The sequence below is a fragment of the Pipra filicauda genome, unplaced genomic scaffold (assembly GCF_003945595.2).
Source record: "Pipra filicauda isolate LSUMZ 115617 unplaced genomic scaffold, ASM394559v2 scaffold187_size1440530_pilon, whole genome shotgun sequence".
Lineage (NCBI taxonomy): Eukaryota > Metazoa > Chordata > Aves > Passeriformes > Pipridae > Pipra > Pipra filicauda.
This window is the reverse complement of record NW_024104295.1, coordinates 1,269,287-1,296,694: the sequence shown is the minus strand read 5'-3', so window position 1 is coordinate 1,296,694 and position 27,408 is coordinate 1,269,287. Positions and strand designations below refer to the sequence as shown.

The window sequence follows — 27,408 nt, the reverse complement described above, 5'->3', positions numbered from 1 at the left end:
TTTCAAAATACTGACTTATTCCTGGGGAAATGAAAACATGCAATATTTAGAGTTCCAAAAATACCTTATCTCCTGGTCTTAATCTATAAAAGCCAGTGAGGTATTTAATGCTGAGTTTGTGAGAAAAAAAAACTACCTGATGGTTTAGGTTCTTCTGGAATACCTCCTTCCTGGCTGCATGCTTTCTCTGAACTACATATTGGCAGGTTCATGCGTCAAGGCAAGAATTCTATTGACATCAGCTTTTAAGACTGTTATTGGGAAGAGATAATGAGGACAGATCAGGACTTTGAAATACACTGTTAAACCACAGCAAAAAGCAGGACAGAACCAGCTGCAACCCTGCTCAGGAAAGTTTTTGTCAGTATTTATTTTGACAACCAGCAATTTAGAAAAACTCTCTCCACAAAATACCAGCTGGACACCTCAATCCAGCCAGCGCTGATTAGTTTACTGCAGACATCACTGCTGGAACTATCGACTTTTAATTTTCAGCTTATGTACCTGTAGCAACAACAGCAGTGGGGATAAGCCAGAGGCCACAGTGTGACAAACCTCCAGAGAAAGTGCTGGGAACATTCCATCTCCTAATGTTCCGTAATGAAGAATGGATGCCTTTCTGAGAAATCTGCTATAGGTAAACTGAAGCCATCAGCTTCAGTAGAGAGGTAATTGGATGAATAGTGAAAATGAGTGACATACTCTGCTGGCATGAGCAGCATGAACATTAATCTTAAATCTACATTAACCATTTCAAGCAAATTATGTCACTAACATGATTAATTAATTAGGAGTAATTAACAAAGTCCAGAAGAAACCAGCCACAGCTGCAAACTCAAAATTCACTCCGCAGTAGAAGCTATGGAAATAGGAATTAAACACTTCTTCTCTTCTAGTAGAAAGACATTCTTATAGTTCTTATATCACAAGGATATGAACATTGCTACCTTCAAAAAAAATTGTCTAGACAGTATGCTTGGCTAAGAGGGCCAGAGTGCTCATGCTCTTTGGTTCTAGCCAAAATTAAAAAAAATTGTTTAAGATAAATCCATGCAATAAAAATATTTATGCAGTATTGAGCAGATATTGTAAAATTATTATGACCGAGAAACTAAAGCAAATTTAGCAAAATAAATTCCTATATTCAAGGCGATCAAGCTCTTCAGAGATTTTCTCTCAGTCACATATGATATCTAGGTGATTTTTAAAGAACAGCATAAAATTAATCACATATTTGTATAAATATTTATGCATCTATACATTTAAAGACAGAAATAGATTTGATGCATTTGTTGCTCTCTTTCAAAAGTTAGCTACTTTTCATGCAGATTCTAAAGCACATTGATTCCAAAATAGCAGCATAATTCAAGTATATCTGTGTCAATGTTTTCTTCTTGATGAAAAGCAACACAGAACTTGATCAGTATCAGTTTTCTGCAATCCTAAGCAACTCTGAAATACACTTTATTGCAGAAGGGTTCACAGGGCATCTCCGTGAGCCATAAAACACTCCCTCATACAGTATGTGTGGAAGTCATATTTTCTACATTCACTCTCTTCCACCACATTCAACTAAGGTGATTTGATACTATAATCCATCTATTTCCATAGGGATGATAAATCTGGGGTAGAGGTTCTACACACCTGAGCTAGGGAAGACAAGTGAATTGTTGAAATCCAAGACAGCCAGGCTAAAATCCCTCTGTATTCAATGGGGAACACTGTATGCAGAGGCCAAACTACATTGTTCTTCTACAGGCACCTAAGGTAGGTTACGAGTGCTGTCCTCCAGAGGTGCCTACTTTTTTCCATGGGCTATAAAGGCACCCTGGGGCAAAATGGGATGTTCAGAGTTAAAAGTAATTAAAAAAAACCCAACCAACCAACCCCGCACTGCAATAGCCACTCCAAAGTTTTACTCACAGTTCTCAGCACTCTTTCCTTCTCAAATGCAGGCAGTTAGCAACCTGTCAGACCATGTAAAGTCCATCCTTCAACTCCGAAATACTACAGAGGACAACAAGCTGGAAAAGGCTTTAGCCTGATTTAATATTTATTACTATTTTAAACTGGGCGTCACAAAGGAAGCAAAGAACTTTAGAACAACTCAACAGATTTGGAAAGAAATGAGCCTAGAACAAAAGGTATGTTTCGTGGATTTTAAGGGGGATGCAGACACACAGAAATAAGATGCCAAAGAAAGTAACAGAGACAGTAGCTTGTTGAGGGCTATGAATGGACAGGTGTCATTTAAATTACAGAAGAAAAGTGAAAAAGTCGCAAAATGAAAAGTAACGATCTCAAAGGAGGCATATTGGATACAAGATGCCGAGAAGCTATCTTGAGCAATGTATCAGCAAGATAGCTCGATGAACTCAGACGAGCCTCTTCTTTACAGACCTCAGGAAGAATATTTCCTTAATAGTTCAAGAACAACATATTCAACTCTGAATGAGCAGTCTTCAAAAGCTTCAACACGTGTAGGTGGCAACCAATTAAAGAGAACAACTCAGAAAAGAAACCTCTCCTTGGAAATGCTGCATGGAAGTGGAAAGTAGGAGGTTTGGATCTTGGGGCAGAACTTCAGGAAATTGAGCGTGGACTTGAAAAACTTTAAAAAGAGCAGCGGCTGAGAATTCTGAAGTACAATGGTGCAGGAAAGAGAGGAGTCAGGTGACACAGGCGTTGCACAATGTGAAATCACTGACTGGGAGAAACTAGGGTAATAAATCCTCCTCCTCCGGAAAACAAAGTTTCATGACACCTCAATGATTTGTATTGTTGTTCATCACCTGAACAATCAGCGACAGTGAAAACCCTAAGGGACAATAGGCAAATCTCATCCTTCAAATACTGCATTTTCTAACCTTTGCATACGTTCAGGTTTTCCATAAAACGGCATTGCCAAATGCACAAATAAATGTATTGATGAATTCTTAATTGTCTGACATGGGCAATTTATTTTTCAAAAAGTAACAGAGAAGCCACAAAACATTTGAGATATAAGGTTGCATTAGACAGGCATATCTTTGATCTTTAACGGTTTTTTTTGGTTATCATTAAAAACTTCAATCCTCTCTCTCATACGATACAAAGTCTTTTCGGGTCATAACGATTTGAACTCAGACACTCAGAACTGCATTAAGGCTTGCGATTTGTTTTGCTGAACTCTGCTTTTTCTGTATCTTAGGCTTTGTTTAATGTGAATATAATTGCCATTTACTTTGAACATGTAAAGTAACTGTACATAAATAAATTGTGAATAAGGAAAAGAAACTCCAAGGAGCTGATTTATTATTATTTTGAAAATTAAGTGGGATTAGATGAAACAACAGTGCCCTGTCTGCAGTGCAACAATTAGCAAGTTTCTGAGGAAAGTTCTTGACAGTAAATGATTTAACCTGGAAATCAACTAAATTCAAGCTATGTTTTCACAGTGACATCAGTTGAGGCCCATATGCTACTTTCTGCTCATACCTAAAAATAACTTAACCATTCAGTTAGAAGCCAGATCTCCACATTTTAACCAACAGGTAATCTAACCAACAGGTAAAATACTCTCCCTACTGCTCTGTGGAGTTGGATTAATATTTGTGCTTATACCCATATACTACTGCTTAATGAAGCCATGTGAAATGGAACAATAGCAGCACAAGAGGCTGAACACTTCTCATACTCGAGCATCTTAGAGCCAAAGCATTAAAGCTTTCTTCAAGGTGGTATGAGTTTGTATCTTCTGAGTCACAGGGGGAACTGAACCCAAGTGCCACATCCAGAAGAAAAACATTAACAAGTGGAATACTGAAAAAAAAAACACTGTCTGTAGGTTGCGTTTTTTACCACCTATGCTTGGTAAGAAAGTGAGGATTGCACAGTGTACCTGAAGAAAGGGTTCCAGTCTGCAGCCCATGTGAAGGAAGGCATGTTCCCATGCAGAAAAATGAGGCAGATCATAAACCAGAAATTCCTCTCTCTTCAGCACATCCAACTCCCTAAGAGTCCCTGACTGGGAGCACATGGCCCTCTCATGCCAAGAGTACCTCACTTGACCTCAAGGCACCAAAACTGAGCAGTGTAATATGGAGTTGCAATGTTTCCCCAATGGGAAGTTGAGTCCTTAAAAGACTTGCCATGATAAAAAGTTGAAGCTGTATTAGGAAACACATTCCCTACTAATGGCTTAACTATTCAACCACATTTAGTCTCCTCTTTTCAGAGACACTGACCAAAATAGCTATAACCAGTACCTGCTGGTTCCCTCCTGTTGCGGCAGCTGCAAAAATAAAACGTTAGAAATACCAGTCTTTCAGGGTAAGATCGCTCATTTGCATTCCTGGCACATCTCACTTGCACGGTCCACAAAATGCGTTCATTAACAGATAACAAAACAGCAGAAGGAGGCTTTCTTCAAATGTTCCACTCCTTCCTGAGCACAGGGGGAGTCCTCCAAACATTTCACTGATTTATCAAACAAAAGTCCCACCCTCTATCAGGAGAGACATATTCTACTGCATTTTGTTGCGAGGCAGTCCTCTGCATTTAATTGCAATTATTTATTTATGTGAACTTCCTTCTCCATCCTCCCTACCAAGCTGCTTGTGGTGTTGGATAAACAACTGTACAATAAAAAAACCATAAAAGCAGAAGGACAAAATATTTAAGAGCAAAATTAACAGTTGTCACCAGAACTAAGAACGAGATGGTAAACAGAAACCAAAATAACTGAACTCCAGGAGGCCAAGGAGAAACACAGCAATTTTTTAAAAGAGAAGTCAGACTCTAAGATAGACAGATAGCAATGAGATAAACCAACTAAGTGGTGAGACCCCATATCTGAGACTGCCCAAAACAAACATTTCAAGACTCACATTTAGATGAGGAGCTGTGAGTACTCAGAAGGCCATGACCTTCTTTTTCTTCAAGGTTCTTGAACACTTACTATATATATATATATAACAACTATTTATGATTTAAAACAAATCCATTCTGGCAGATTTTGACGGGATTGATTGTGACATGTCTGAGAAAAATGCATTACTTTAAACAGTCTGAGGAAATGAACCTAGCAGATTCAGTGTATCATGCTACAAAATTTCATCTACTTTATGAAAGACACGCACGGAGGGTAAAAAAAACCCCAAACATTTCTTCGAACTTGCTTAGGTAACTACAAAATCTCAAGAATGTCTGATGTGCTCTCTAGACCAACAGAGCACTCAGTGTTTAGCGACAGGAACTTCTCTGTCCTCTGTTTAATTTTCTTTCTTTCACTGTGGTTTCAACTTTTGTCCAACTTTTTCCTGTTATTTAACCTATTTCTTAATCAGTTAAGACTAAACACTATTTGAAGTTAGATCAAGATTCCAAACTTTTTGTTTTCATTTGTTGACAATAACAGAGAATGATTTTTCTCAATTTTACTGTCTTCTCAAGAATTCCTTGTCTGTCAACTTGCTTGTTTAATCTGATCTTCTATTATTATTATTGTTATTATTATTATTAACAATAGCATTACTAATTATGGCATCAAATACAATTAATTATCTATCAATTTCACATCTTCAAGTTCTTGATCACATCTGATGTCTGCTATACACACTGGAGAGTCAAATCAGAAATGAGTGCCTTTCACAATTATATCATTTGATATGAAAGGCTTTTGATGTTATCAGGTTAGCCCAGTTTATAGGTACTTGTGGAAAATCTGATATAGTAGAGGTTTCCTTTCCAAATGTAGTAAGTACAGATGTCACTTATCCTAAAAAGACAAGTTAACCTGCCTGAGAAAAAAGTGCTCCTTATTACCTGTCAAATCCCACAACCAACAGCACAACACATCAAATTTCTTTTCCTGTAAATCTAGCAATGTGGAATGTTTTTGGTTCCAGAAAAATTACATAAAGAGCAGCTAAAAGTGAAATTTAGATTTTTTTTTACGTATTCCTGGTGACATCTGAAATTGTCAGATACCTTGTTGTTGTCAATAATAAATCTATTAATCTCACTTAAGACTTACATGGTAGGTATTTAGAGTACGTTTCTGATTCAGCTATCTTCCAAAATTCCTGGATCTTTTTTAAAGACCTGAGCATATGATATTCCAACAGAGCCTTATGTTGAATTAATGGATAATATATATGTTCCTTACGGTTTTAAAATACTTGTTATGACAGCATTTTGCCTTCTCAGAGCAACAACTGGTGATTACTTGAACAGAGAGTGCCTGCTACTATGGCAGTAACTTATTTGGATTATGATTTCAAAGATGTAAATATGCCTTAAGGCTTGGAAAGTAAACACACATTTAATAAATATGGATATAAAGAGCTGACTAAATAAGCCAGTACATAGACTTCTATAGATCAGTTCTTTACAGGTTTCAAGGCAGTGCCATCAATAAAGACAGAAAAAAGGATGAGCTGACTCTACGGGCCAGGAAGTTCTGCCAGATTTAAAATAAAAAAACTCCACATTTCAAGGATTCAGCATGTTGGTGTTGTCAGATTTGGAATTTAAGAGACAGAGTTGAACACTGAGAACACATGCTTGTATACAGCACCCCAGTACATGCTATATTTGAGAGGATTAGACTAGTTAAAAAACTAAGCAAAATTAGTAGATTTAACAACATACTACTGGAATATATACAATTGAACTCTGACTAATGTGACAACTTACATTCTTGGATTGACATAGAAAAAGAGATCTGAAGATTAAATCACAGTTCCATGTTTCAAAAACATTGGTTATTTAACTATTTCCTGCAGAAAATTCCAAAATTAAAAGGAAGATGTAAGTCTGAACAAAATACGATACTTGAAGGGAAAGTGGAAAGCACTTCCTTATGCCAACAAAACTTCCTTTACTTTTCTTCCTAAATGTCATCACAGTCTGCATAAGTGCCAGCATATGACATATAAAATGTTTGATATACCTGTTTGATATACATGTAACAGGTTTAAACATTTCCTTCAGTGAAAGTGATAAAAAAAGTTTTGGTCATGCAGGAAAAACAGTATCAGTATAAATTTCTTAGGAAAAAAAAGTTAAATGAAGAACTATTAAGATTTCCCTTTATCAAAAAATGGTTTCTCACCAAACTTTGTACACGCACCACGAAGCAGAACCACACCTCTTTGTTATACGCTCTCAGTCAGCAAGTGCCCACAGGGACGACGCGCTGCTGCCGGGATGGCAGTCGGCCACGGGAGCAGCACAGGGCACGCTCTCCCATCAGAAACTCTTAACACAGCTTGACTCCATCACAAAGCACTGAGACTGCAGCACATCTGAGGAACACACTCTGCCTTTGTGGTGGATCTGCCCACCACAAGTTGCACCAGTGGAACACATTCGGAATATGTAAGGATTTGTGTCTGTGTATGCTATGGATATGGTTTGCATTTTCCAATGCATTTGGACCCTCAGATTACTTTTAAAACCAATGACCCTGACACTGACAAAGTTTCCAGGTACTCCAAGTATCTGCTTAGGTTTACTTTTGCCTGCTTTTTGGCTTACTGCCTTTCTCACTAGCCTTGAGTCGATCTCACACTCGACATACAAAGCAAGAACCCTCTATTGTCTGCAATATGTGAGAAGACAAGAAGACATGTAAATCGGTAATCCTTACCTGCCAAGGGGTCTAAGGCATCTAAAGGATTAGCTTCAAGACCGACTCCTTGCTGTAAGTCACAAAAACCTTGTCTAATGTAGCATACATCTGAGCCCCTCTCCACACAAACAAACCCACCCAACTCATGCCAATGCCAAACTATGGAACATTTAACTCCCTTCTGAGCCCTCTTCAGCTGTTAGTGTGTAGGATCCAGGTTTACTGGTAAGGCCAAACCAAGGGACTCAGTAACCTCACTCAGGCCATGGAAAAGCAGTTTTAAATCCCTGGTTAGTGTAAGGGAGTGCAAAGACCCTTATCTGTAAAGGCATGCCAACTGTGAGGCAGCTCAGGCATTGGAAGCTGGCCTGTTCCCAACCCACTCTAGCAGAGCTGCTCCAGTTTACATGGAATGCTTGAACATATTCACCAGGACACTCTGTACCTTATGAGCTCAGGTCAGTCCCCTAAAAATGAACAAATCTGAGTTAAAAACTCATCATTCCGTGACTATTCAGAAGAAGACTGGATTATTCATCTGATAAAACTGGGACCTCTTCTTGCTCTTGCCCCTTGACAGTGCAAGCTTTCCCACTGTTCCTCCTATAATCTTAAAGCCCATAGATTGATGCTTTCTAGTGAGAGTTTCTTTCTGCTTTGTTTATCATCTAATGTCTTTTAATGCAAGTTGGAGCAGCTCCATAGAAATGACAGTAGTTCTGAAATACAGTCCATGTGGGACCAGTGTCAGGCTTTTTCCTGTTTGTACTTCTATGCCTTAATCTTTTCAAGCCTAAATCAAATATTCTCAGATCATTCTCATAAAGTACCTATAATTTCTAGCACTGTAAAAAAAAAATGGATGCTACCAGACCTTTGGAAGATGAAAAATTCACCATTAAATGTGTCCTTGCTCACACCTTTAATAAAATATTTTTAAACACTTTCATTGTTATTATTAGTAACAGCCATTTGTAACGTGATTCTTACTCATTGATCATGACCCTGCTGTGCACGGCACAGCTAAGCCAAACATCCCTGTACCAAAGAGTTCATAATTTAAATATGAGATGAGAAACCACACATCAATACAGAGGAAGCAAAAGGAAAGAATAAAAGATTTATCTTATACAATTATGTAAGTGGTGTTTTAGGAAAGAAAAAGAAAGCTTGCAAGGAGTAGTGAGAAATAACTGTATGCAAGCAAGGAACAAGCACTGAATGTACAATCTGTGGTTTTACAGATATCTTCTATAACATGTAGTCGTGATAATAAGAGTGCTGACTGTATCAAAGTACAAGATGTCATTTGTGTCTTGTTTTCATTTCTATACTGTTTGATTGCTCAATTTTAGATTAATTTTCCTGTTGCTACATTAGACTTTTTGCTGTGTTTCAATGAGATCTCTCAAATTCTTTATTTGATTTTCTCACTATCATCCTTTCCCTTTTCTCTTTACATTGCTTTTACTGACTAAACAATATGCAATAAGGCTTTAGCACCCTAGTTTATTTAAAATATTAACATCAAATAATAATGAAAATTCCAGATGATTTAAATAATTTAAGTTTGATAAATTATACACTGTAAGAGAACTGTATAAAATGTTATTTTCATCCACTTACAATTTTTTTGTTTGATGAAAGAAAGTCTCTTTTCATCCTCTTATTTTCTATGCTTTTTTGTCCACATGTATTACCTGGGAATTGCTTTAAATTATTTTTAGCTCTGAAATCCTTCTATCCATTTCCAATAAGAGTTTTGACTGAATTGGTATATTTTTCCTTTGCTTCTTTTTTTTTTTTTCTCTCCCCCAAGAACATCCAGAACTTACTGAACTGCCTCATGCCACTAGAAGAAATCTACTTTGGGTTCAGTGAACACTGTATATCAGTTATGAAGTACAGTATATTTCTTAATAGCTTTCTCAAAACTTGTATCTATTTGCAGATCTGTGCTTAGTTCCATAAAGGCATAGAATCTCGAAATCAAAGTTTGTATAAAACACTGCCTGTTGAAAATAGTGCTTTTTTATGTGGTCCTAATACACAGTTATATCCAAGAAATAGAAGGTTTATATCACATAGGAAAAAGCTGCTTTTTATAAAGACTAATTGTTTGCTCTAATGAACATTTTCTGTCGCATCCACAGTATTATTGCTACTTCTAAGAACAGAAACCTCATCTCTGCCTACTTGATGTGATGTATGTTTAGACCCAAGCACTAGTCTTTCAAGTCTCAGTTTCAGAAATGAATCTAGCTAGTTTCATAGCAAATTTTTTACCTGCTGGCCCCTACCACTTCAATTTTTTAACCCTGGCAAAGTAAAATTTTGAGCATTTCTGTCAGATGACTCTACTATTATCAATAATAGAAGAAATACAGAATACCTCATACACTGCTACTTGTTCATGTGTTTTGATAATTTTATATTGCAACTCATGTCATATTTTAAACTTGTCTTTGCTCTCATAAGTATTTATATTACTTTTCCTAGTTTCTACAAGTAAACAGCTAATTTCTTATTTACATCAGGCAATAAGTGGTCTTGGGTTAACAGCATTGATTTAAATCCCATTGATCTCTAATCCCAGAGTTTAGGAATGAGAAGTTTAGAAGTGCTACACAGTAATGAAAACTTTGCACTATCACTAATATAATTCTGTAAGATTTTTCCAGTGCAAAGATTTCATTAGTTAACATATAATTTTCCCTGTAAACTGAAAACTGCTTAACTTCTAGCAGTTGTTATTAAAAACCGTAAAGATATCATTGCCTGCATCTTCTAGGTATTCAGCATGCAGAATGACTGAATAAGGGCGGCCTCATCTCTGATGGATGAAATCTCCTTTGTTAAGGATCTCTTCCAAAAACATCAACTCTTCTCTTTCTCCATTGTAATGTATTGAATTTCTCATCTCTCCTAATCATTAACCATTAATCACCCTTCATGGTGCAACACTTAAACTCTTAAATTGATGATTAGGAAATACCTAATGCATTCATACATAAAAGAAGAGAGATCAAGAAAGAAAAACAAACGAGAAAAAAAAAGCATATTTCAGCTCCTGTATTATTCACAGTGAACAGGCTTTGAGATGGAGACTCTGTCTTTTCCTTTTCCTCTGTGTTGATGCAGAGTTCTCTGTCAAGTGACATGGAAGTTGATAGGTAAAGTATCATGTTTTATCACTCAGCTGTACATTTTATACTGGTTTATGTCTTACCTTTAATATCTCAACTTCATATTCCAAGGCATGGTGAGTTATGATACTGCCACTATCCCTCTGACAGCACTGGTTTACAACTGCACTAAATTTCATATCAGAAACAGCATCATAGTATCAGCTTATCTATTTCAAGTCTTCCTTAGGCTTGAACTGCTACTGCTTTCATTTTGCTTCAGATTCTTGTTGGGGCAGATCACAACAACAACACCTGAGTCTAAAAAGTTCAGGAAGACTTAAAAACAAGATACAGACCTTTCACTTGACTATAGTTGTTGCTCCTTGGGTCTCAGGTATGAAAGCATGAATAAACAATGGTGGAAGAATATGAACATGTCTCTAGCTTTCACTGAAACGCAATGGGTAAGTGAAAAAGAATGAAATTTATCTCCCATCAACATGAGTCTCTCAGGTGCTAAACTGAGTGATAAAATGAGTGAAGGCAAATCACTGATAAAAGGGCTATGCCCTACTGAGAATATGTACATGACAACTACAACTTCTAATATTTTCCTTTTTGGCACAGTTCAATCCTGGCTCATCTATACTACCTAAACTTCTTGTCTCTTTAGTTTTACAGTTTAATAAAAATAGGGTATATCCTTTTTCATTATCTTTCCTGTAAAAGTTCCATCACATTTATATTTTGAACTAATACATGTGAGCGCCTTTTCTCATGTATTAATTTTTTTCATAAGCTTTTACATCACTACAGTAAAATTCAAACATATTCTAAAGCATCATGCCTATCAATTCAGTTCACTTGCCAAGTGATCAGTGTGGTCATCAAAACATGTTTGTCTGAGAAAATTAGTCCAATCCTTTCTAGTTTATTTGCTATTAAGATCCAACAAGAGTTATATAAAATAAAGTACATAATCATTCAGTAAGACCTTTTTCCTGTTTTCTTACTCTAATTCAGCAGAAACAGTGAGGTCAAACAAGGACTTTCACTAATTTGATTTTTTTCAATCAGGTGTTCTTCAGTAATTCTTTGACTTGAAAGTGGCACTGCTGTAGTCTCCTGCTCAAGTGTCTAATGGTTTAGCTTTAGAGAGCAGAGCAATGAGGATGAATTATTACAGCATGGTTTCAGGCTTAAGTAAGGAACATACCATGAGTATTTCCAGCACTATTTTCCTCCATATGAATGCTCCCACATTCTACCCTTGGATAACTTTTGTGTTTCAAAGCTTTCTATGATCAGAAGAGAGTTCCCACAATTTTAATTTTCAAATGTAGCGGATTTTTAACTTGTGCATGTGTTATTGCTCATGCTATATCCAAAAAATTTTAAAACTCCTTGCTAAATATTTTGCATTGTTTTTCAGGACTGTGGTCTGGTTTTATAACACTATTTTGAAAAGAATATATTAATGTAGAGTTTCATCTATATATAAGTAAGTTTATTCATGCAAGTTATTTCAGTGGAATTATGAATAAAGAGGAAAGACCACAAGATTTTGCCCCGCTCCCCTCACCGCAGGATTAATTTCGCCGAATGAAGGGCTGGCAAGACTGTACCACACAAGTCCCTGCAAGCCAGCAGTGCAAGACAGTAATTTAAAATAAAAAGGTCAACAAAAACCCAGTGTGGCAGTTGGTTCAGGTCACTGGCTGCTGTCCTTTTCTCTCCAGCTCTCAAATCCTGCACGCTTACATATACTTGGCTATTCACTGAACTTAGACTCTGACAAATGTGTCCTTCAAACTCAGTTCTCAAAAAAGCTTTCAGAGTAGCAAAAATAACACTAGCCTCCTACAACACTGTACTGTACCTTTGTGGAAGGGGAAAATTGAGTTTTGTCATGGTATTGCAATTATTGTCTCAAGGATGAGCATAGAAGTCCAAGATGTGAAAGAATAGTAACATCAGTACCTGTATGTTCACTGACGTATCTTCAGCCTGTCATTTATAAATCCCACTATATGTTCCAGCAACATCACATATTTTATCACTATTCAAAGAAACTACAACTATGTGACTTTACTGTGTGCCTGGTTGGGGAGTCTCTATCCTTGCAGGTTTTTAAGACCTATTGGATAAAGCCCTTAGTAACCCTGTGTCCTGCTTCTGGCCAAGACAGGGTTAATTTTTTGCAGTAGCCAGGAGGGCATATTGGCCACAAGGGGGAAGGGACTGTCTTCTGGGGAGAAGGAGTTCCTTCTGGGGGAGAAAATGTGGCAGGGGGAGCTGTCCAGTATTGTTTATTGTCATGAGGCCCTCCTGAACATTTTTGCACATGAATCACTCTCTCTCTTTTGTACACTTTTGTTTTTAATATCATTGCTGTTAATGTTCATTTTCTTATTTCTTATCTCAACCCATAATCTTTGCCTTTTGTGCCTCCAATTGGAGAGGGGGAAGGGGGAGTGGCATGTGGGGTTTTCATGGGAGTACTAAATTAGAGAATACTGTTCCTAAACCATGACACCTTGTCTTGTAGCAAGTCTTATAGCTGACTGTCCTTTGAGCAGGAAGTTAGACTAGAGGCCTCCTGAGGTCCCTTCCAGCTTAAGCTATCCTGGGAACACAGTACATAGACACACACAAACACAGAGAATATAAAAAAATACTCCTCACCAAATTCCATCTGCATGATCTCTTAGAATTTATGATGTCATAGCTCTACTAAGTTTCCAATACCCCAAATATTGGTCATATACACAGAGATATCAATATCTAATCAAGATCAGGAGACATATAGCTCTTGCTAATCACAATTCTTAATGTGGATAATCATATATACAACAGTCTCTAGTTAATAGTAGCTAGTAGAATCTTTTAAGATAGCTATGTAGATTAGTGGTAACAGAACCATGAAAAACTACCACACTGTGTATCTTGCTTTTCTGCTATTTCAAATATATTTATCTGAAAAGCAGAAAATATTCAGTGCTTACTCCCTATTAATAAAAACAGTCATAAACATTTTTCTTAGCACAGTTCAGGACAAGGACAGAAGTGTTTCCAGTACCTATGAGGTTTCTGTACTTTGTAGCACAAGCTTGTAATGCAGAGGCTACACCAGCTTACTTCTGGCTTTTGCATTCAAAGAAAGCTGGTTCTCCAAAAAACTCTATTGGTTTACCAGTTGTATATTAACTTCAAAAAATACGTTCATCTGACAAGGACACTGACCAAGGGAGACAAATGATTGCATCATCTTCAGCCTGGTTCCCTTGCATCTCTGCTAAGACAATGTACATATAAAATCCTGGCAACACTATTTAAAATCTGCCTTTTCCATTGTCTGGACATCTAATCCACTACGATCCAAACAAAATGGAAAGACCCTTTTCTAGAGTACTAGGGAAATCTGCAGTGATTATCTCAGAGCAGATATTTACACTGTGTCCTTGGACTTCAGTGACATGAACACCAAAGACAGGCATGTTCTTTATCAGAAACAACAACAATAAAATGACAAGTGTTAATTCTAAAGGCTTTAAACACTATTTTGTGAGTAAAGAAGATGTAATTATATTCTGAAAAAGAATCAACCTAAAACATCTGGGGTATCAAAGCAGGTTTGCAGTGCTAAATGTGTTGGAAAAAGCCAATCTTTCAGTTGACCTTAGTGCACATCAATGTGCATAGAATAAACAGTGACTGAGCTCTTGTAACACATCCCTTACAGGAATACTTGAGGGACAAATGCATAAAAGTATTTTGCACTGTTCCATTTTCACATTCATAAATGTCAAAACCAGAGCTTTCCAGTGACCTTGCTCTGCTCAGGACTATTACAACTAACGGAGCTACCACAGCCTCATCCTCCCAACCCTCATGGCTCACTTCTTCCATGCTAATTCACATACAGATCATTTGAGGGGAAAAAAACCCACATCCATATCTAAGCTCTACTCCTCCTCACTTTCTATCTCTTCTCATAACAGAAAAGGGTAGGTGATACTAGCTCAGGCACGAGAGGAAGTAAGACAGCCCCAGAAACACATCCTAACACCTAACACATGCAGCAAGATGTCTGAGCACAAAGCTTATTCGAGGATTCACTACTGAACTATTTCATGAGCATTAGGAAGTCCATGCTCTGCCATCCCACAGCTCCATTTCTCTAAAGTGGTAACCGGCCTTGCTATAACTTGCAGTTTGGAAAAACAAGGGAAAGCAGTAAAGAATTCAGATTCTTTAGCCAAAGGATGAGAAGACTGAAGGACCAAAATCCTAACAGTCTTTAAAAAGATACTCTGCAGCCTCCTAAACTAGTTCATCTTATGGTCTAACTGACCTCACTGTTACAAGGTTCACCTCCGCTGTCTAACATAACTTTGACTTGCTGGAATTTAAACCTAGTACTTATCTGCTATATCAAGAATATGGAGAAGAAATTATTCCCTTTGTCTTTGCATCATCAGACTCACTAACTTTTCTCACTGGCTGTAGAAACTGTATCATAATATTGCATGGAGTTAATTTTGGAGTTCCAGTTAACACAGACTAGCAGTATGGAAAATATTTAATATATCAGATAATCCTAGTTGCCTAGGGTAGAGTTCATCACCATTTGAGGCAAGTACCTCAGGCTTCCTTTATAGTCCATGAAGTGTTGGCCATGATGCACCTCATTTTCAAGTCTAAAGTCATAAAAGGCCCATTTCCTCTTCAGGTGGGCATAGGGTAACTGTTTCAGCTATGGATACATACATAAGAAACACAGGCTCACAGAATAATTTCCTTTGCAAGGGAGTTTCAGAGGTCATCTAGTCCAGCCTCCTGCTCAAAACAGGTCTAGTAGGTCAGGTTGCTCAGAGCTGGGCCCAGTCAAGTCATGATACCTCCAAGGATGGATATTTTACCAACTCTGGACAAACTGTTCCAGTATTTGACCACCCTCATAGTAAAAAAATGTTTCCTGCTATCTAATCAGAATTTCCTATTTTTCAACTTGTGCCTAATACAGATATGTAAAATCAGCTGAGATCTGACCCCTAATGCAATGAACAGGTTTTTCTCTTATAATATTGTGCTTGTGTTCACTTTTGTTGAAGGTCTTTGTAGCATGCAAAAGTTTTTAAACCTGTGTCAGTGAGTTCCAAGCATTAGCAAGACATGGAATTAGGAAAGGTGTAAAAGTTTCAATAGTTAATATTTCTGGAAAAGGAAAGTAATCAGATACCAAGTGCAGAAGTCAAGGGACTCATCCATAAGATGGCTGGGTTTTGTCTTTCTATTCAAAATCTAAGAACAAAGAAATATAAGCAAAATCAATTAGAAACCCTAGAGTTCATCTGGAGGAGGTCCATTGATAATTGAAAAGACTAAGCAAAGGAATATTAGAGTTGTTACTGTGAGACTACAGAAAACACAAAAAATGAGAGCTGCCCAGCAACTTCTGGGTAAAATCTATGCATTTGTAATTCATCTGCCTGTTTATAATTCAGGAAAGATCAGAGTGTTGTTATCAGTATAGCAGAATTTGAATAATAAATTTAGGTGGAGACCATCATTTGCACTTCCCATTTGGTTAGAAGGGCATTGTAACAGCTGTTTTTCTCACCAAAAGCAGCTGACTGGTGATATTATTTTTCAATTAATGATGTTACACTATGAATAGATTACTGCATGTAGACATGCAAACAACGACAATTAGTGAAAGAAATTCAGCAATGTAACAAAGTAGGTTTTGGTTTCCATTTAATTAGAGGGTAGAAAAAGTCAGAGATGCAGTAAACCCCTTTTGGACACAGTGAAATTTGTATGCTGAAGGTTCTCAAAACAATCCAAGACAGACTGAGTGAACAGATCTAGAAAAAGTGCGAATTTAGGAAAGTGTAGAAGAACAGAGAATAAAGATGCAAAGACTTGGAGCAGTGTTGAGAAAACCCAAGGGGATTTTGCTTTTTAAATAAGAATGTAATTTTGCATTGTATCTGTAAATGAATAGTGATTTCAGTTATTTAGAACCGAAATGCTGTCACTTTATGTCTTTACATTGTTACGTGCACTAAGCCACGCTCCGTAATTCCGCACTTGGTTGAGTGCGAAAGTAAAGCTTTTTGGTTTTACACTCCAAATCACAATAGAAGAGATGATACAAAAAGGAAAACAGCCTCATGTTAAAAGACAACATCCTTCTGTAGTGATGCTTGTGAACTCCATTCCATATATTAACTTGCATTTCACACTATCTGTGGAAAACATAGCCTAATTTGGGTCTATAAGAGGTGAGATCTGTATTAACTAGCCTTAAAACTCTAATGTACTACTCTATCATAAAATGAGGACCAAATCAAATAGCTGAAACAACAACCTCTGAGTACATGTTACTAAGTCTTTAACTGTATCAGTAAGTCACAGAATATTCCCAATTCTTCTCAGAAACAAACAAAACCACCAAATAACAGGAAGGACTAAATAAGCAATGGATATGACCCAGGAAAAACAAGATCTGCTTTGCAGGTACGTGACTCATGACTAACATATAAAATGATAATATATGCTCTATGCCTTGCTATAAATGTGCATGTGAATGTCAGCTGGTGCAAATGAGACTCTCCATTTAGACCTTAGGTTTCCTTTCTCAAGCCATTCCACTCTGTTTTGTGCTCCTTTTCAAAACAATAAGCAGATGAGCACACTTAGATACTGCCCATGTAAAGCTAAATATCAAGAGTTCACATTCCAAGCACCTGAAGACTGAAGACAGACACCACCAAAAGGCATTCGTCCTTTGTGAAATGGAATGCTTTATGCTATGAATTTCTGTGAATGCTTCTTTCACACCACCAGCTGAGGAAACAGTGCATGGGCTTTCTGTTCTGTTCACCAGAAGGAAACATGAAAGACACTCTGAAAATTCTGGGGAAATGTATTGTTGTAAAAAAACATTTGTGCAATATGGAAAAAACAAAAACTTTTACTTCCCTGACATCTGCAAAGTGAAACATGAAAAAACACGTAAAACTATCCTAGAAATGCACACACTTTTTCTTGAGAACTTGAGAGGCCCACACGATTGAAAAAATAATGTATAAAAATTCCATCAGGATTTGTGTTTCTTATAGTATTCTTCACACATTCTACTACAGTTTATTTGCTACTTTTTCTGCAACTACATATTTGAAAACAGCCCACAACTCCACCTTTGTTTCTCTCCTGACCTGCATGCTATCAACTTCTTTCAATCTACACTTTGATATCTTGCCTTATCTAGCCATTGTGTTGGGTTTATGCAACAATTAACAAACTCAGTTTTCCTGGGATTTTTGAAAAGAGAATGGTTCCACATTTCTATAAGTTTTGTAATGTATTTCTCACATGACTGTGAAATTACTTTTTTTTCCACTTACAGCATAGAGATAATACCATCTAATTTTCCCAAATACATGGTGTTGCAGATGTCACATAGCCTTAAAAACATCAAAATATATGCCACTAATACACTGAAATAACTATCTTCCTCTGTACTACATTCCAGAAAAATACTTGGTGTAATCAGTGTCTTTCTTTTACACACCTTGCTGATTAGAGAGCTGTCATCTCTAAAAAAAAAATAAATCAGCTTAGCCCAGAACACCTAAAAACTTCCAAGTCAAAATGGCTGGTAAGTTCACTAAATTGAAAATGGAGAATTATTACAAATATAGCAAAACATTTGAATGCTCTTAAGAATATTTACAGAACACAGCACATTTTACAGTCAGATTAAACTAATAATTAGTTTTGACATTTATATTTTCACCAAGTCACTCATGCAATGTTTTAAAATGTTGGCAGGGATATAATTTTTTTTAAAGTTATAGTTTGACTTACTGGAAAGTACAGAAGAAGTGATCCAAAAAGAATGGTTTCCAACAGCACCAGCCCTGAAGCCCTGATACTCTAGAAGACAAAAACCAACACAAAATATTAGAAAATTCTCTCCATGTGACATTTCAATGCTAGTTTCTTTGCAGAAGGCACCTTCACTATTGTCAGTATAACACTTCCACAGTAAAGCTTATTAAAGCAGAATATTAAGCTGTCTGTCATACTGGCTCTGCACTCTTTAATTCACAGGCCCATTAAAATGGTTGTGTTTTACAAAATCCAATTTAAAAAAAAAAAATCACTCTTTCCTATGTCAAATACTATTCAACACACAATACCTGGATACAATTTGAAACTGCTAAATTTGCTCTCAAGTGTAAAGAATTATGGATCGTGGGAATTACAGATAAGAATTAACTGTGGAATTTGTTCTGCATTGTTTAAATTTCAAGAAGTCCTTTGAATATTTTTACTTATTTCACATTAAAGACTTGGCTTCTATAATATGTATGAATAATCTACCATTTTACTGAATGTAGTGTGCTCTTAGATTGAAAGTGCCTTTATTTTTTCTGACATTTTGTACAAAGATGTTAATTCGGATATTAATTTGTCAGGATTGTAAAAATACCATGCCATTTCCTTACTGATTCTAATGTAGTCTCTCCATCATGTTTTCTTACATCTTAAAATTAAACAAAAAAATCAATTCTTTTTCCTAACACAAAGTGTATTCAAACAAGTTTGATGATTTATGTAGAGTGCAACTGTGCCTTATCTTAGAGACAAAACGTCAGCACTGCTTCCCTCTTCTTTAACCATCTCCTTCCCCAGGGAGTTTCACACTTTGTGATGTCAAATTCCCAGCACAAAATTATAAAAACTATAAAAAGCATTATAGGACTGTGTCCACAAGATTCCTTTTGTGGTCCTGATTCTGCCATAGGTGGAAGCTTCACTTGTTTTGATAGTTTTTCTTCACAACATCTTTGTAAGACAACATTTTTCTCCCCAGGAACCAATGCAGAGGGGTCTGCCCAACACCATACAAGACACTGGCAGAGGTCAGTGAACTCATCTCTCATGACTGAGCAATACTCAAACCACTGAAGAAACTCTTTTTTCTGATTTTATACAATGCATCTGTGTGTGATAGGATGGCCAACAAAGTGAAACAGACTTCATACAGGGAAGATGGAAATTATCTAAAACATCTGGTCTTTATATAGCTTCTGTGTGAACATCCTTTTCTAAACAAGTTTTCACATCCTGATCAGTCTTTACTTATCGAGCTTTTTTCTGGATGGCTTGATCGTAAGAGAACCTGCAGGGGCAAAGAACTTCAGCATTTACAGCTCTTCTTCCAAAACAAGTAATTAATCCATGATTTTCTTCTCACCTGTGTTCAGGGAGGGACCATTCTCTGTGAATTCTGTCTATGCACTTCTCCTTCCTGCCTTAAAAGAAATGTGGCTTACAAAGAAACACCGAAATTCAAAATGAGCTTGAATCCAAGTTTTGACTGTGTTTTTTGTCTCAGTCTTTGATACCAGGAAAATGGAGGTTTTAACCCAATGTTTAAAGATATCATAGCTCTTCTTAACAGGATTCCTCATTAAATGGAACAGACATTCTAGCACATATGAATGCTATCCACAGCGATGAAGAAAAGCACAAAACTTCAAATAAGAAATAGTACAACCAATGAACTATTTTTGTGTAAGTGTAGAGAAAAAAAAAAATGGAAATGGAAGTATGAAAATTCTCCCAATCTACATTTTTGAAACTGTTAATTTTTGCTACTGCAAAGAAAAAGAGGTATTTTAATAACTGATTTTAAAAACACATGAATGCCATTTTTCTTCCATAGTGACCACTATATTCCGAAAGGTAAAGTCCAGGAAGAAAAAACTCCATCCAGCACTGAAGCTTTAACAACAAGGAATAAGTAATGAGGAGAAAACCAAGCTAAAACAAAATGTTTTAAATTTTATTAGATAAATGTATGATATATTAGATAACTAGGTATTTCCAGCAGTCTCTGAGTAATAGCTTTTTGACCAAAAGCTAAATCTTCCACTGTACAGACTTTGCAAACATGGGCCCCTCATGCATGGCTGGGGGTAGCATCACAAATACATCTACGACACACAGAGCAGTGAATATGCCCACATACCTCAAGAAAAAAGCCTTTGCTCTTTTAAGAAAATAAATGAAAGAATGATAAATGATAAACCAAAGTCTAATGATAAAGTCTCCACCAGTTGGTGTCCACCAATACTGGCTGCACAAATAAAATTCTCTGACGGAAATCACAGAAATCAGGGCATTTTATGATACAGCCCTGAAATTTCATGCAATGGGATTTTCTTCAACTTGCATTTAATGTTTGCTCAATTTCTTCTTCTTTTCCTTAACAGCTGCCTGGTTTTTTTGCATCTGCCTTGCTTGTTGGCATTTATTTTGGTTTTACTTATTTATTTCTCTGGCTGTTCATCTTGTGTACTGTTTGTTCATTGCCACTTTGCCTGTGTGCTCACATTTCCCTTTCAGGGTTTTATTTCTGTGTTTACTTTTTTGTGCCAGTAAAACTGTCCTTTCTGGATTTCCTAGTCACACTCAATGGTTACACATTGCTGACACCTCAGTAATACCGCACTTTATTTTGCTTCTAGTTTCATACGAACTTTTAAACTTAACTTAGCTACCTATACCATCTACTGATCTAGGCCTGTTTGTGAAGGACTGATTTATGCCTTAGGATTTGCTCAGTCTTCCATCTACTCATTCTATCTAGACCACATTAGTAGCCTTTGAGGTAAACAGTCATTCCTTATCCTTCTATCTTAGAAAGTAACACCATTTCTCAGGCAAATCATTAAGAAAGCCATTTGTGCCCCTTGGGCACTGCTAAAGAGTCATAAATAAATGCTTAACAATTATTTGCATGAGAGAAATTTAAAAAATAAGCTGTCCAAGTTGCATCAAGTAGAACAAAATAAAAAGCTGAAATTATGTATAAATATGCACAGAAGATACTGCATTTCAATTCTCTATGGTCCTAAGCAATCCAGGAAATACAGCAGCATTAATTACCACTGAATTCCTGAATGTCACCACACAAAGTCAGTGATGTGAGTGTCAAAGTATTTTCAGAGTGGAGAAAAAAAGAAGAAACTAAAACCCAAAATAAAATTAATGTAATCCTGTATCTCTTACATTGCATAATACCGAATTAACAGAACTAAAGACTTTTGGTATCAGTCCAGGAAGACTGCAGATTCCTCCAGGGCCACATGTCACTGTGTATTTTATGAGCATGGTACCATGGAAACCTAGCGAGGGGAAAAGGTTGGCATATTTTGATTTGTTTTCACTTTTGTTAAACAGTTCTGCCACTTCTATAACATAAAGAATGACCAAAGAAGGTTGTGATTTAAAGAAAATTTCCTTTTGCAAAGATGGCTTCACCAGAATGTGAGCTTGTCATACAGATAAATGAAGCATACAAGAAACTATTAGGGAAAAAAATTAGATAGAATTCTTCTTTGATCTCAACTTTAAATACAACACATTCATATTTATTAAATTGTAAAGTGTATCTACCACTCAATGTACAACTGGAAAACACATATGGATACTTGACAGAATGGTAGAGAAGCAAGGAAAGACAGAGAACAGGCCCAAGTGTGCTCTGCTGTACTAAGCTGATGTATTTGAAGTGACTAGAAAAATTACTATGCAAAACTGTCTCAAAACAAGTGAAATGAAAAGCTTAGCTAAAGGTACGTGTAATGGCAACATGCTCGCTCTCCAGTGCTCCCAGGAGGACCTTTGTGACCCTTGTGGTGCAGATCCATTCTCCTCTACATGTGAGGACATGAGAGATGTGATGAGATCTTACTGGACTGTATTCCCAAATCTCTCCCTTCCCTGAAAACTCCTCCTGTTCAAATTCTTGTTTCCTGGTACAACTGGTCTTTAGTTCTACTAAACAACAGAGGTGAAAAGAGATTTTTGTCAAGTTGAAAATACGTGGTCTGAAGTGGAGCTGGTTGAAATGTTTTATTACCAGTTGCTTTTCTTATTAAAATACACCTTCCCAACAAACAATTTTTTTTTAGTATGGCTGTATTTTTCCTTTGATTTTCATGTGCTGTTTTTCTAAAGCCCACTGAACCTTTTTCCTCTTTCTTACTCCATATATCTTTTCCCAACTACAAAAATACAGTTATCTTTTTCAGTGAAAGAGCTGTGTGGAAAAACTGAAGTGCTAACTTTCAGGAATTTTATCTAACTTAAAGTTTACTTTTAAGAAACAGAATACAGAGACCCTTCTTTCTGTCCCTGAGGTTGAACAACAGCGAGATGTTTGGCTCTTCGTCAAGAGACAAAAGTTGCCAGTTCCCAGACACTGATATTAAGAAGAGCAGAAAAGAGTGGAAATACATTTCATTGTGGTGGTTATCTTAATACTGCTCAGATCTGGAAGAGGATTACTGGGGACTAAAGAATGAGCACAAAAGCAACTGGAAGGAGTTCTTTGAACCCTCAGTGAGTACTATCATAATTTATTGATTTTCTTGATAATAAATTCAGAGACTGATTAGGACTGCTATCCAGGAAAAGGGAACTGTCAATTTCCATAACAAAGCTACGCTTTAATTTTATTTTTGTTGGTTAAGGAACAAAACTCAAGCAACTCATTCCCAGCTAACTGCAGGAAACACCCTTCACTTCAAGGGAGAAAGACATGGAGCTCTTTTGAAAATTGCGCTGTAAAACAATAGAAGAGAAAATTGCGTGTCCTGTTCAACCTCTTGCCACACTGACAAACACTTTTAATGATAATTGTTCTATTTGAATAATATCTATTAATAGAATATGGATTGCAAACACAGAAGATTTCATAGCAAAGGCCAATTTTCCAAAGACAGGCCTACATTATGTGCTGCCACTTAAACTATATTGGAAAATTGTCAGAATTTTCTGGCATTTGCAGGTTTTGTGCAGTATTTCTAAACCTAATAAATATAATCCTCCTGTTCTTTCATTTCCCCTTAAAGCCTTTGAAGAATACTTACATGAAGGTCATTTTATTTCTATTACTAGTTGAAGGTGAGCTCAAATAGAATACAATTATTAAATTTACTTTTTACTGTAAAAAAGTCGGGAAAAGCAAAGGCTATCAATCATAAATCAATTTCATTATAAGTGCACAAGATGTCAGGCATCCAGGATATCCCCATATACTCTATTTTTCAATTCATGTGGCCCTTGATCCTTTCTGGTTATGAGAGTAATGAAATCTGTATGATATATCATGATGATAAGGTGTTCTGCATTTAGAAACACAGGTTCTGCTGCATCTAAGTTGCACTACACCACCTACAAATAAATATTTGAGAAAACAGTATTTGTGAGTGAAGACTCTCACAATAAAAATAGTTAATGTCTCAGGGACATCTTTCCTTATAAAAGTGGGAATTCCTTGGGGACATGTTGCTTAGATCACCAGGTGAAGAAAGAAAATTAATAATAAGGTAAATAATACCTAAGTTCAATTTCGGTCTATTCACAGACTTACGGTAAATTTAAAAGCTGAATATGTACAATAGCAATCATCAAAAATCTAGATCACTTCAAGTGCCTGTTTTGCTAGGCTATGCAGTCAATTAATGCAGAAATTAAATGAAAGGAAGAAGCAAAGGCATTATCTTCAAGAATAAAATGCACTCTAATATTGATAGTTGCCTAATCAGCAAGAGATTAAATGGAATACACAAAAAAATCTGATAGAAACCAAATTTCAGGAGCTTTGGAATACCTGAACTGCAATTCAGCATTTTATTCAACATGGCCTCACCTATTACAGAAGGCAATACCACAGCTCACTAAACAGTCTATATAAATGGTAGTTCAATCACGTAGAGAGCAATAGTTTGTGGTAAATTACAGGATAAAAACCCCAACCTGACTGCAAAGCTCAAGATCCATATCTCAGAGGAAACAAACTGACAATGATGTAAGAAAAGAAGGGCTAGAATAAAGCTCATAAAGATAAAAAAATCTCATTATTCATATGACTGAGAAGGCAAATGAACTACAGACAAAGATCATTAGATTAATTTCAAATCAATCAAAACCTCATAATTCTGAAGAATTTAAATCCAAATACAGTTTATTTTATTCATTTTTACTTTACAGGAGCCAAGTGGCTAAACCACTCCAAACTAATAGATTGGATCTGAGAAATGCTTGTCCCAGAAATGGTGAAATTTTTCAGCTCTTCAGAATCTATTATGCTAAGTAATGTCTCATTAAGTTTAGATCACTGTATGTTTCACTGCAAATAAAAGCACATTTGCCTTTGAAGGAAATATTGCTATGTAAAATTTAATTATTTTTCCTACCACTGCATTGCTGAAAGGCCCAGACTCGGGGAAGACTCAAGTTATTGTGGACCCGGCACAAGGAGAAAGTGAAAAAGACTGTCCTACCTCCACAAAGTTAAGAGTTAAAGGGACAACAGACACATAAGGGCAGATGAGAAGAACAATGAAACAACAAAGCAATATCATGTATCATAAGCAGCAATTAGTAGTCCAAGCCTATCAGTATCCCACTCTGAGTCACACAGTTTGTCAGCACTTGAATCTGAAGCCATGATACGGAGAGCAGGGGATGCTCTCAAAAAGCCTCTACCAAACATGAGGAAAATACGAAGGCAACAAAGGGTGTTTTTGAAAAATGTAACAAGATGAGGCTGTTGTTGACACTTCTGCATCAGAGAAATGGCATTAGGAGAGAGAAAAAACTCATGTGGGAGTCAAAAAAACAAGAGGTATAGCTCGTGCATGATGTAAACAGGGAGATGCAACAAGGACAACACAAAGTTGTGGAACAGAAAATTGTTTCCAGCATCATTTTGAATAGACTGGAGCAGGCCATGACTGCATTTGCCAAGGCCAGCTGAAAGGACTTTGCAGTAGCCAAGACAAAAGATACCAAGCTGAGACAATAAATTTAGGTCTGCGGACTATCGAAGAACATATATTAAAAGGGAACTCAGAAGGAGTTCAGTAAGGCTCAGACATAGCTGGAAGCAAAGTGAGCTCTGGAGTCCAAAATGACTTTCAGTAACAAGCAGGTTGCTACAGTAACCAAGAAAGTAGCTGGGATGTCCTCGAGGGGAGCAGGAGGAGATCAAAGTTTCTTTTCTGCTATATTGATGCTGATGAGAAGATGTCAGAGAAAAATGTCACAATTTTATTTTAGACAGGGGGAGGCATGGCTGAGACAGGGAAGGCATAAAGCAATCTGACTGTGTTCATAGCACGACATCCTAACAAGAAGCTGACGGCATAAGCCTCCTGCTATAAACCTTCAACTTTTGCCCAAAAAAATGAAGAAAAGAATGAAGAATAGGCATATGTTTTAGTCTGAATGATCTGTGTTCAGATTCCACCACATGATAGAGCCAAAAAAAAAAAAACCTCACATAAAAAACAGTACATAAAGTTTCTGTGAGCATGCTATCATTAAATATAAGGTTTGCAATAAAAAAATATTCAGTAAAAATGCAAGATTTTCCTAGAATAAGGTTTCCAATACAGTTATATTTCTGCTATTTGGAAGTTCTCGTGCTACATCTTTTCTGTTGTTTTCTTTCCCAGTTTCTTATTTATGTTATTTCTTCCTTCTCTTTGAGTGAAACTTCTAAAAAAGCTTATTTCCTCATCTTCATAAGCGCCTCTCCTTAGTTATACTGTTTTTTCAACATCAAAATGGGGTCCAGACACCAGCACTCCAGAATGCAAATCCCAATTGCATCAAAAGCCATATTTCAGCCTCCAAACCCTAGCCCTGTCTATTAGCCAAATGTTTTTCCCAAAGACAAAGACCTCACACAGCAAATGACTGTCTGCAACGAAATTCTGAAAGCCTTCCTGGTTCAAAGTCCCTCTACTACCAGTTGGGCTTATGCTTGGAATAGTTCTCCTGAGCCTACACTTAGACCCTTATAACAAAAGGAAAGGCCCGCTTCAGGAAAGGAAAGGTCTGCTCTTGGAAAGGGAGGCATGCGAAAGACCTCATGCAAGCCATCAGGGACTTTGCTACTGCTATTGATTGTACAAAGAAGGGTCTTAGCAGGATGCAACTCCAAGACAAATAGCAGGATAAATAAATAATGTTGGTGTTATTCTGCTGACATGATAGGAATTCTCTTCCCAGCAAATCTGTAAATACCCATTCACAAACCCAAATGAAACTTCAGGTAAATGCAACTCTCCTGAAATTACTGCATCAAAGAATCAGTGGGGAAAGCTTATTATCACGTGACAGAGCATTTGGTTTACTCAGCTACCCCACAAGGGCTACAAATACAAGACTCAGCAAGACTAAGAGAGTGACAACCAAAAATTTTAGCAGTTTGCTAAATTTGTAGCTCTGAAACAGCTCTGGAAAGTTATTCTATGCTGCTATAGTTCTTGTTGTTAGAAAATATCTGCTGGAAGTCAAGGATTTGATTACCTTTATTTTTCATTATTTTAAAAGTGAAATCATAGTGCAACACAATTAAACATATATATGCCTTCAAGGCTACTCCAGCCACGTCTCTTGTTACAGCTGTATTCTTGGCCAACACCCTACACTGAAAGTGCACTATCAGCTCCATTCATTTGAACTTTGGGGCTGTATGTTGTAGAATTTTCTGGAGTATTGGTGGAACATAAGATATATTCATATACTGTAAGGTATTAAACAGCAAGACACTAAGAAAGCAAA

The 27,408-nt window shown here is 36.7% G+C and overlaps 1 protein-coding gene across 2 annotated transcripts in view; it reads right to left on the bottom strand.

Moving 5' to 3' along the window:
* Positions 1-27,408, bottom strand: part of GPR158 (G protein-coupled receptor 158) — a 183,280-nt gene that overhangs the window by 61,155 nt on the left and 94,717 nt on the right. For both annotated transcript variants that reach the window (XM_027751749.2, XM_027751748.2), the window contains exon 5: positions 18,622-18,690. In XM_027751749.2, the coding sequence (XP_027607550.2) occupies positions 18,622-18,690 (69 nt within the window). The remainder of the gene's footprint in view (positions 1-18,621; positions 18,691-27,408) is intronic.